Source organism: Poromitra crassiceps (genome assembly GCF_964638095.1).
Source record: "Poromitra crassiceps genome assembly, chromosome: 9".
In the NCBI taxonomy this organism is placed as follows: domain Eukaryota; kingdom Metazoa; phylum Chordata; class Actinopteri; order Beryciformes; family Melamphaidae; genus Poromitra; species Poromitra crassiceps.
In genome coordinates this window covers 50,737,971-50,750,062 of record NC_139630.1, presented here as the reverse complement: position 1 = coordinate 50,750,062, position 12,092 = coordinate 50,737,971, and the positions used below count along the sequence as shown (strand labels likewise).

Here is a 12,092-nt window from a genome sequence, read left to right as displayed (position 1 = left end):
TGATGCCAACAAGAGCGAGCCTGTGGTGGTAGAAGTGATAGACAGACGGCTCATCCAATCATCTGCCAGGTATTTTTTCGAAAGTGCCCCCTGCCCTTTGAAACGGTTTGCCAAGTGGCTCGTTCCCAGATGGTTATGTGAAAACAAACCATCTGGCAGCATCAGGTTAGGAAGTCGGCTCCCTTTGTTTTCAAATACATAGCAGAGACAAAGTGCTGCCTTGACTTAACATAATCCATCAAGTTAAACAAGTTTTTCCTTGAGGCCACAATCATGTCGCTGCACCCGCATAAAAGTTAGCTCCATTCTTTCCTTAAGTTTATCATGTTAGGAAGAAATACAATAGGCATGTTCAACAGCGATAGCTTTTGACTGTGGCAAATACATCAGGGGGTTTAGACATTTCTTGGGCATTAATGGCGACAGGAAAAAAGAAAAATGATATACCGGCGTTATCCTTTAAGGCAGGGGTTCCCAACCGTGTTGAGCCGCGACCCCCAAAAACCTTTATGCTGGGGTTTGTGAAGGTAAACATCTTACCAATGACAACCAGGATAAAGAGCAAGGTGGCCACTCCTGCTGTGATGTAGAACATAATGCGGATGTGGTGAGCCAGCTCGTCCATGTCGTCCACATTGGGCACCAGGATAGGAGGCACTAGGAAACCAATGGCAATACCCAGCTGCAAGACAATGAACACATACAGGCCAAATTAAAGAGAGAGAAGTGGACTAAATTCAGGAACATGCACAACTAACAGGACTCAAGCTCCAGAATGAACTGCAGTGAGGAGGATCACCTGTCACCACTGGAATTCAGGCGATTTCCCCTGCTCTCACTAACGATAATTGGAAAATGACTCGTTGAAATTTAGAACTCGTGGCCCAGGATGTAGTGGTGCCTGTGGGTCCCAAATGTCGCCAATATTGCTGGTTAGTTAAGGATAATTCAGTTATTGGCAGACAAGGCCTTCAAATGTAGAGCTCCCTCTCAGTTTGCAGGGAGTGCTGCTTTCGAAGCCATGGTGAACTGTCAAACCCCCAAAAAACGATTAATACATGTCCTTTCAACATGATAACAGTCACACTGTAGTTAGCGTTACACGTGTTTGACTAGGTGTCACTGTTGTCAATGCTCTCACTCATTTCCTTGTTTATTGTGGCACATGTGTAAAATACTTAGATCAAGTTACATTGTGTACTGTATGATTCAGTTCCAATTGTAACTGAGCTCTTAAAAGTATTGAATCATGCTGCTATGAAACCTGAACATATTTTAAAGGATCTATTTTGTTTGACTAAAAGCCTCCAACATAAGACTTAAAGGAACACTCCACTGATTTTCAACCAGCTTTGTATCATTACAAATAATCAGTAGTGTATCAGAAAACTGTCAACGGGTTTTGCAGAAATTCATTTAGTTTGACAGTTAGTGAGAGTTGATTTGAGTTCAGTTGTGGACCAGTGATATCATTTGTGCATGAAATGACATCAATATCACTGGTCCACAACTTCACTCAGATCAACTCTCAATAACTGTCAAACTAAATGAATGTGCAAAACCGATATACTACTGATGTTGTAATGATACAAAGCTGGTTGAAAATCGTCAAGTGTTCCTCTTAACAATTGCGCAAGGGTGATTTTACAACTGATTAATAGACAAGCATAATGCGATGGTTTCAGCAAACATGTAACACAATTAGCCCAGGACTCTCACACTGAGGTACTAGAAGTCCTGTATGACTAGCATGGCATTCGGCCAAGCCCTGTATACCCACACACAGCAGCCAGACTGTTTGTCAGTATACACTGCTCCTGCCTCAGTGTATGGACCCTGGTGCAAAGGTAGACATTATATGGCGATGGACAAGACATTTGGACAAACCTGGTTTCCGAGAACTCCTATGGAACAGGCGGTGGAAACCTCACTGTGGCCGAACCACACTGAGGCAAGGTAGGAAGGAATACCAAGGACAAACACCGTGGCTACCGAGCACACAAACTGGCCAAGAAAGGTGATTGGGAACAGATCGGGACCTGCGCTGCCGATTTTGATCCACGCACCGATGCAGTTGAAGGCCGAGCCCACCAGCACCACGTCCCGGATGCCCCGACGCTCCAGCAGCCACAGGACAGGCAGGATGAGCGGGATGTAGGTGAGCAGGTAGATCAGCGACAGCCAGTCGATGGCCAGAGAGTCAATGTCGTAGAAGCGCATGAAGATGTTGCTGATGATGCCGTACTGGAGCCACATGAAGGCATTGCTGCCTGAGACGGCGCTGAAGAGAAACAGCATGAGCCAGCGACGGAGGTACAGCTTGGTCTCAGGCTTGGGGACCAGTTCTGCCCGCTCACCGGCGCACGAAGGATCCACGTCTAAGCGGGAATCGATGGACCTGGCTTTTCCCAAATGTCCTGGAGGACTCCACTGTATGTTAACCCGGCCTGGATTCTCTGCGGCCTCTGACCGAGGCCATTCTTCAAAACAGAGTTCAGAATCTGCACAGATTCCTTTCATAGAATTGTTTAGAGGCATTTCAGCTGTCTTAGAGTGAGTCCGTGCAACAGCCCGAGAGCTCTTACAATCGATCTGTCTGACCATATTCCCCTGACAGCCTGCTGTGCTGACGGCTGCCACTGGAAAGACTTGTTGTAGAATGATGCTTTACAGATGAGCCGCAGAGCGACAGGCGCTGGAGCTGCTGTTACTGTTGCCAGTGCGGATGTGTGAAAGTGTCTCTGATAGTGTCAAGTGTCCTCAGCCTGCTCACTATACGCTGCTTGTGATGGCATTGAGGCTGGGCCACATGTTTGAATATTTATCGTCTCCAGGGCTGTCATGTGATGCCAATATCTGACCATTTTCCAATTCTACCCAAACCACTCCTACCCAGTTAGACCTCTACCTTTTAGCTTAGTGTGCAAATAACAGGGACATTGGGAGATTAATTTATTTGTGTTGCTGTGAGCCAACTATAGAAGTGTGCAGGTTATTATTTTTCTGTCCTTGTTATTGTTTAACTATGCACAGTTCATCCCTGACTGTAAAGGACTACATACAAAATCATGAAACTGACTATTCAAAGTCTAACACTATAACATTAAATAAATACCACTGTCATTAAGTGCTAAAGGCATTTACTGTCTATGTCTAGTTTACATTCCCCCAATCATTGTGGATTTCATCAGCTATGTCGTTAGATTTGTATTCATATTTACTTGTTCTCATTTTTAAAACACGTCTTTCTTGTGTCAAATCTAGCTTGAACTAATTGTCTCTGCCAACAAAGATGCCCAAATTAAGAAGACATGATCTGAGGGATTTAATTCCTGGCTGAGACTTTTATTTCTTCCAATAGTAAATTTGGTGAGCATCTGTCAGCTTGCACAGACAGGAGCGTGACCCTATTGACCTTGTATTGGTTTGTGGCTGCATGTCTAAATATCTGGAGCTAGTATGAGGAACAGTGTGGATTGTGCTGAGAAAAGAATCTATCATTCAACATCTTCATTGGTAAGTAGCAAATAGGGCTAGGGTTCCTAAAAGTCAGAAATATCCATTTAAACTCAGATGTTAATAGCACATGTTTCTGTAAAAAGGGAAGTGAGGAACTTGTCTTTTTTGTATGACAGTGTGGTTGGGAACAGGTGCCACAATATAGAACAAATGTCAAATGAATGAGCATCATCATTTCACAAAAGAAGCAAGCAGGAAGTTGACCATAAACGAGGAGCATAGAGTCCACAGTAAAAATACAAAGAGCAATGTACATGGCAAAAGTGTGTTGAGCAGTATACTTGTAAAACGCCTGCCATACCTATAATACTATCACTTGTGCAGAGAAAACAGATGGGTTGGCCCAATTTGGATTGTTCCATTCATTTTCCTCAGCAAACCGTGCCCACTTTTCCACGTGTGTTTTTGAAGGTGTGTCTTTCATATTGATGACCTATCACCTGTGTACACTGTTGATGATGAGGGCGCCCAAGAGAGGCACCGTGGTCGCATAAACGTGCGTAATTACGCAACCTGACAAGTGGAAACGTCCAATTGGATATGTCCAAGCGCGATCGGTGGAGATAAACTGATTTTTTCCCCAATGATATTACATCAATCTGATCAAATACATGCACAGTTACCCCCCCCCCCCCCCCCCCCAACATACCTGATTCCCGAAGACTCCGATGGAGCAGGCGGTGGATACCTCCTCTGAACCAAACCATACTGATGCTATCCTCGACGGCATCCCGAGGATGAACACCTGCGCACAGGAGCAGGAGAACTGTCCGAGCAAGGTGACGGCGAACAGGTTGGGTCTGACGCTGGCCACCTTGATCCATGTCCCCGCACAGTTCAACGCAGTGCCCGCAAGCGCGATGACCCGGAGCCCCTTCTTATCTAGGAGCCAGGTCACCGGGAAGATGAACGGAATGTAAGTCAGCATGTAGATCATAGACATCCAGTCTATAGTGAAGTTGTCCACGTTGTAGAACTTCATGAAGATGTTGTTGATGATGCCGTACTGTATCCATTGGTAAGAGTTGCAGAGAGAATAGGAGCTGAACAAGAAGACGATGAGCCAGCGCCGTTTGTACAGCCGGGTGGGTTTCACCGGCTCAGCGCGCTCCAAGGCTTCTCCACAATCCATCATTACATGTTTCTCTAAATCCACAGGATTATGATTGCCGTTGATTTCATTCATTTCAATGTCACCAATTGCTTGTTTTTCGCCCATATTAAAACATATAGCCGGCTGATCCTATAAGCCTATAACGTTACACATAAAGGCTCATAAAGCCTAAAAGTTTTCTAGTGCGCTTGTTAATGTACGTACTGTGTAGCTACTGTATGCGGGGAAAGGCACTGCAAGTAGCTTAAAACTAGTGACTCATGAGCGCGAACAGTATCTCGTCAAGTGTCACGTTAACAACAATAGTATTACAATGACGTGTTCAGCTAACGGTAACGGGTACAATCTAAATGATATATAGGCTACACTTCACGGCTGTAAACTATGGTTTGTCAGAGAACTGTAGCGGTGAGGCTCAAGTGTACAACTTCCAACTGGTCCGTTAGCATTTCCTCTCCGGGTTGAATTTGGCTCTAGTGACCTACTTTACTTACGCTCAAAGCCCATAGTAGAGAAGGACTTTGGTGTTACGGATATCATGTAATGTGAGGATATGCCCGCTTCGGTCCACGAGGCGCCAGTTTCCAGTGTCAACACGTGTTCGAGTCCCTGTGACCCTACGCAGCCTCGCTTCCACCCGGACCTCATGCAAACTGCTTTGGGATCCTGGCTGAATGAAGGAGTCTGCCAGATCTGCTCCAAGGGCGGAGTTTATTCCTGAACTCCCCTTTCTGGTTTCGAGTCAGCCTGTAAAACTACTGGGCAGTGAGTCGGAATATCTTTCATGGGTTTGTTTTGACTACGATTGTTCTGTTGTGGATTCTGAATGAGTTTGCCAGTCTGATATTATATTTGAAATGTATAGGCTACACGTGATCAATTTGTTTAAACTTTGTTGAGTAGTAATAATAAAGCATTATGGTACTCATTTACTATGGTAAAACATTCAACCAAGTCAATTGTTTTTGTTCACTAACACAAGGAATGTGTTGACAAAGTGGTGAACGAGATAAACGCCTCAATTGGGTTCAAGGACATGCACAGACAAAATTATTTGTATTGTGGATAGGCCTTCATTGTGTAGCCTACACTGTTGTCACTTTCTCTTACTGGTAAACAGCGCCATCTAGGGCGCTACTGTCAGAAATACAACATCCTTTTATGATACAAAGTAGCCTAACTGTCAGTGTTACAGTATCTGGGCAATATCTGTGAAAACGTATGGTCTGAATAACAACAGTCAGGAGTTCATAATGATCAGCTGTAAGGCATCACATTTAATAAATATCAGTGCTGGTCTTCTTACAACATCAGTATCTCTTCTTACATCAATATCAGTGCTGGTGTTCGACTTAGCATCCAGCTATCACCACTACAGAATGGTTTCCACAGTCAAGTCAAGGACGTTTTGAATGCCCATTCTCTACAATAAAACATTTCATTTTCATCAAGTTTTGCGTATAGGACCTTGACTTTACATTCTATTTGTGTCAACAATCAAATCTCCTGAGCATTTTCGGTCTACATTACACAAAATAGACTATAACATATTAACATAAAAACTAAAAACATGTTGATAAAAAAAAAAGTTTCAACTAACAGGTTACACTTGACAAAGGTGCTCTCCAACACACTAGAAAAAGCAATTTACAAAAATATTGTCTGAGTCACCCTAACATAGGTTTGTTTTCTCAATGTAAACATAGACTACTTCAAAGATCATAAATCTACAGTACCCACCAAACCATAAAATGGCACATGCCAATCACTGATTCTAATCATATATAAGCAAATAGATGATCAGAAACAAAATAAATAGTTTTCAATACTGCTGCTTGTCAATCCCAAACACAGTTTGGTTTCCATCTCCTCAATCTTTGGCGGATAAGGATATACTAGCCCTGCATGTTAGTCCTTGATCAGTTTTCCCATTAAAATTGTTTTTGTAAACTACTATGTGGAAAAAACTGAACAAAGACATCTATAAGCAATATGTCCGTCCTTTACTCTCAAGTCATTCACTCTCCGTTGAGGTCAGTCATCTTTCGCAGCACATCTTCGGCCTTCACAGTAGTCAGCCAGGCGAGCTCAGTGCTGGTAGTGTGGCACAGCGATGCGTTGGTGGTGATAGCTGCTGTGGTGAGGAGGATAGAGGAGGTCCGCTGTCTGTGGAGGCAGGCTGGTGCACAGAGGCTCATGGCTGCTCAGCACGGTGGAGAGGTACTTGGCTTCCTCCGTCAACCGCTTCACCTCCTTCTTCAGGGCAGTGTTCTCCTTCTCCAGGTTCTCACTCTCCTGCAAGCAGACAGTGAAACCATGTTTGAACAGACTTGTCCTTCATTATGGCAATGAAGATGTTATTGAAGATGTTATCCCTGTGGTTTCACAGTAAGGTGGATTCACATTACATCAGTGACCCTCAACCTTTTTCATCAAGGACTCTAATGTGGTCCATGTTATGGCCACAGACCCCCATTTAATGAGATTTTGTCTCTCAGATCATATTTGTTATTGTCAGATATGATTTTGTCCAGTAGGTAGATAGGTAGGTAGGTAGGTAGGTAGGTATTTATCTATGTATGTATGTATGTATGTATGTATGTATGTATGTATGTATGTATGTATGTATGTATGTATGTATGTATGTATGTACTGTATGTATGTATGTATTGTACTGATAGCCAATTCAAGAATCACTGTTCATCAGATTTGAATGATATCCACTATACTTACTTAAACACAAGCCTTACAAGCAATGTCAACTAACTGGCTGAACTGTGCAAGTCACTGAGGCAGAACAGTATCAACAGTTTCCATTATAATGTTTTAGAGGATCTAACTCTACTTTGGTTAAGTAACCGTACACCTGTTAGCCTACTGGGGTTCACATGTTCACATGTTAGTAGCTACAACTGTGAGATAGGATCAATGGTGCAACCTGTCAGTTAGTGGGTGATGACACTTCTTTATAGTGTGGGAATAGCAGGGGAGAAATCTTCCACTTGGGTATTCAAAAGGTCATCACACATACACCATGGCCAGAGATGATAGCACCGAGCAATAGGGCCTTACTGTCAGAAGCTCTTTGGGCAAACCCCTGCACTTGCGTCACTCAGCCAAATACAGCCCACTGCTATCAGCGCTTTACCAGAAGTGACTGCCTTTTTCTCCCCTCCTGCCCACGACCTACAATCTGAAGCTCGTTTACGCTGAAGAAGAAATACTACTGCAGAAACAGGAAATAAGACCAGTGTCATAGAGAAGGAAAACTTCACCTTCCTGTTTATCTAGTGAGACGACGAAACCAAAACCACAAAATATGCTCTGTGGTCCCCTAGTGTTCTGTGTGACTCTGACACGGCTCAAAGAGATGGGTAATGTGCAACGCGCCGCGCACCGTGCAGAGAGGGAATCTCATCTATTCAAATCACAAAGGCAGGATCTACTGCTAAGTGCTAACTACAATGTGGGTTTGTTTGAAGGTCGACGATGACACCATATTCCCTCCAGATCATCTGATAAAGTTAAAAAGAAAAGCGACGCAAACGGAGCACAGTACACCAGAAATTCACTGAGGCCTCAAGTCACAGACAGAACAGATAGGTCAGTAGTATGCACAAATATGGGTCCATGTACGAGGTGACAGCATCTAAGATTACTATAAGTTAGAAAGGTGTTCATAAGATAATTACTATGCTTGATGGAGATGTCATTGTCCATGGACATACTGGATAAACAAGCTAGTTAACTCAAGATTTCTAGGGACAGTTGGTGACTAAAAGCCTCACCTAAAAGAGTGTGGTAATGAAAGTGTGAGCTTTAGCACTGCACCACCGACCACATGTAGTGAGCTAGAGAATAACTCTTGTTATTATATTTAGTGCAATCATCTCCAGTGCTGAGAAGCATCCAAGTCAACAGAAGCCATGACATATGGTCAGGTAGCGTATTGTAAATATAGTACAAACCAATTCCCAGAGACTCAGAAGGACTGCATGTGCGCTTAGAAACAGACCAACAAGACAGCAACGTTTGGCTACACATGGTGGCGTTAGACTGGACAGTTAACAGACTCAATCCTGCTGCTCTTCTGTATGCAACAACCTTGCACCAAAATGGTGAGCTGGGATTTTTGCTAAAGCCTCTGAGGTAAAAGTACCGGTAGTGCGATTTCCACCCCATTTTGCAGGTATTAGAGAGCCTAGTTCCTGCTAAACATCTTGGAGTGTGAACTGTACACGTCATAAATAACCTGATTTGTGACCGCACAAAGCACACACACAATACAATGAAGCTCTTGTGTGGTGGCTTATAGAGCTATACATTTGGGTTGTGACCTGCCAACTTTCTTTGCCATGTGGTTGGAAATCTATGTGGTACTTGTTGTCGGAACAGTATTTCACAATATTTGATACAAAAGGAACAATGTTGTTATACTTCATACCATATGGGTGCCTCAATGTTTGCACAAGGTCACATTAGGTCAAATATTTTGTGGCATGATTAGATTCTGAGTATTCCAGATTCAAATTGTGTTGCTGTTGATGCCCAAGCCATGATGCAAAAAAAAAAAAAATCCTCACCAAGTGTAGACTGTCAGCCTTCTGGGTTTGTCTCATCCTGCTTTTCTGAGCTGCAATCCGGTTCTTCTCCCTCCGCATCACCTTCCTAGTATCATCTGAGGAGTTCTGACAAAATACAAAGGCTTAAAGTTAATGTTGATTCCGAACTTGAAAAATTGACGACAGCATAATATGCTCGATTGTTTAAGATGAATCAGCATGGAGGCTGATAAGACTGTTGCGGTTCACGTCCCTCCCATGACTGAATGATGTTGAGAAATGGAAGTCGTATCCGTTTCTTTTTAATGACAGTTTCACACTTAACATTACACCTAATGTTAAGGGCTGGGTTAGGGAGTGGCTGAGTCATCGGTTAGGTAGAACGCCCGGTTTCATGTCCTGAACGCTACACTTCTGTGGTATCGCAATAACTAAGCACAGTCAAAATGCTGAGTCAGTTGGGCATCTACTTAAGGGACAATATATAATTCATGAAGTCATTTCATTGATCATCTTCCGTATATTCCATAAATGCTCTATTGACTATAACCTATACACAGACCACGCAAAAATAACCAATCAATAACCAATCACCTTCATGATCACATTCTAGCTCTCACCAAGTTGTATATTTATTGCAAAAATAAAGTCATGCTATGGATACTTTGCTTTATCCAAATATAATGAGGCTCACAGTTGGTCACATTATGTAACAACATAGCTTGTGGATATTGTTTTGCAACAAGGATGGAGTTAGAATGTGCTGGAGAAAAGACAGGCGCACGTGACCAGTTCGCACACTTTTCAAGTGGGATGGTGATGAGCAATATCCCACATGCTCAGACATTTCTAACATGCTCTCTGTCTCTGACAGCTCTCACATCATTCAGATTGATGGCTTCCAAAACAGGTGACCATATCGCTGCTTGATACGTTTTCCAATTTGCACAAGCCCACACTGAAGTGAGGCATGTGTGCATGTGAAAGACTCAGAGAAAGTGTTAGAATAGCCAAGAATGATCTACCTCTACATTATATTAATGTCCAACAAATACGCACACTGTACCCAGTCATACTGGAAGACATATTGTGTTTATCTGATGAACATATTATTGAAATTCTCTCTTAATGGTCTCTTTACACATTCAGAAAGTCATTTGTTAAAATGTGATGTAGCCAAATAAGTGCAAACGGATACATTGTAGAGAGACAGTAAAGGAAGTAGTGCACACACTTACCGGCCTGCTTCCAGGTGATGGCGACCTGGTGTAAGTTGTGTCATTGCTGTCGGAGCCGTGAGCCATAGCCGACTGAAACCCCTGGTCCTTCTCCACTTCTGCTTTCTGCTTTTCAGTGTGTGTGTGTGTGTGTGTGTGCGGGTGCGAGTCTGTGCACCAGAACAAGTGCTGAGGACAACCTGGCTTATCACTTAGTGAGTAATGACTCTTTTTCTCCCTCTCTCTTCTTTCCCTTTCTGTCACACCCCCTTTTCTTTCTCTCTCTCGCTCTCTCTCTCTCTCTCTCTCTCTCTCTCTCACTCACACTCTTCCTTTCTCTCTCTCTCTCTCTCTCTCTCTCTCTCTCTGACACACGTGTCTCTCTCTCTCTCTCTCTCTCTTTCTCTCTCTCTCTCTCTGACACACATATACACTGGATGAGACTGCCTAATGAGCTCTATCTGATGTGGCTTCTGGTAAGAATCAGGGTAGGTTACGTTAGACTGGAAGTCACATGTCTGATGGAAAGTTAAAGTACATAAGGTAATCTTGTAAACTCCAGAACGAGGCCATCTTGATCACTGGGCTGAAGATACATTTTCAACAAATAGTTGGACATATGCCAAATAATCTCACCTAAAGTTATATGATGAATATTGATTGAGTGTAAGGAAGGAATTAATTGCTATATGGAATTATTGTTTGTGTTAATCAGGTGCATAATAAGAATTACATAATAATGGGAGTACTTTTCTCCTAAATAGAAGATATCCCTTGCTGCGTTACTCTTTCTGTGTGTGTGTGTGTGTGTGTGTGTGTGTGTGTGTGTGTGTGTGTGTGTGTGTGTGTGTGTGTGTGTGTGTGTGTGTGTGTGTGTGTGTGTACGGGCTGGGCAATATATTGATATAGTGATGAGACTAGATATCGTCTCAGATTTTGGATATGGTAGCCTATTGCGATATGGCACAAGTGTTGTGTTTTCCTGGTTTGGGTTTAGAGGCTGCATTACAGTAAAGCGATGTACTTTTCTGACCTGGGCATTCCCTCTCTTCCCCTTTTAAGCAAACAGCTACACTGACAAGTTTCGCCTTAAGCCTCGAGAGACAGTGCATCCCATGCAGAGAGAGAAACTCCACATGGATGACTGGGCTGTGAATATTTACACATTGCTTCATGGTGGTTTCCGCCACTTGTACTCCTCTGCTTGCACCACACCAGCTGCAATGAGCTGAGCCAATATCACGGACTTGGGCATTGAGAAATGCTCAAGGGGCTCCCCAGCACCCCACCTAAACTTTCCTCTGAGTGTTTCTTCTCTAAACGCCTGCATGTACAATAAGAATTTGGGCGTCTTGAAGCAAATTGGCAGTTTGAAGAAATCTATAGGACGAATCAGCATGCTTGCAAAGAAACGGACTTCCGTGTGTTTTACTGTAAACAGCAGTTCATGGTGATCAACCATGCCCTCTTTGAACTCTAACTACTTCATATTTTAAGCGAGTCACCACTTTTAGGACTCTATCACCTTAATACAGCTTTAATTTGACCTTTTGACTCTGAGAGATCACAGTTTATGTTTCATACTTTTTTCAATCTTTATAATGGGACCCTATGGAGCCAGTAACTCACTCTAGCAGGCTGTACTTTTTACTAAATTCACACATTTTAAAACTGCGACAG

At 43.1% G+C, this 12,092-nt stretch overlaps 2 protein-coding genes across 4 annotated transcripts in view; both read right to left on the bottom strand.

Annotated features, from left to right (window-relative positions):
* Window positions 1-4,690, bottom strand: part of flvcr2b (FLVCR choline and putative heme transporter 2b) — a 27,265-nt gene extending 22,575 nt beyond the window's left edge. For all 3 annotated transcript variants that reach the window (XM_083642766.1, XM_083642767.1, XM_083642768.1), the window contains exons 1-2: window positions 4,169-4,690; window positions 541-682 (exon numbers count right to left, since the gene is read on the bottom strand). In XM_083642766.1, coding sequence (XP_083498892.1) covers window positions 541-682; window positions 4,169-4,654 — 628 coding nt within the window. In that variant the 5' untranslated portion in view covers window positions 4,655-4,690. The remainder of the gene's footprint in view (window positions 1-540; window positions 683-4,168) is intronic.
* Window positions 4,691-5,997: 1,307 nt separating this feature from the next.
* Window positions 5,998-10,543, bottom strand: batf (basic leucine zipper transcription factor, ATF-like). The gene is made up of 3 exons (XM_083642671.1): window positions 10,434-10,543; window positions 9,217-9,321; window positions 5,998-6,928 (listed from the first exon to the last, which is right to left on the bottom strand). Exons 1-3 carry the CDS (start codon window positions 10,497-10,499, stop codon window positions 6,722-6,724), a joined length of 378 nt encoding a protein of 125 aa, XP_083498797.1. The 5' UTR covers window positions 10,500-10,543; the 3' UTR covers window positions 5,998-6,721.
* Window positions 10,544-12,092: the final 1,549 nt, after the last annotated feature.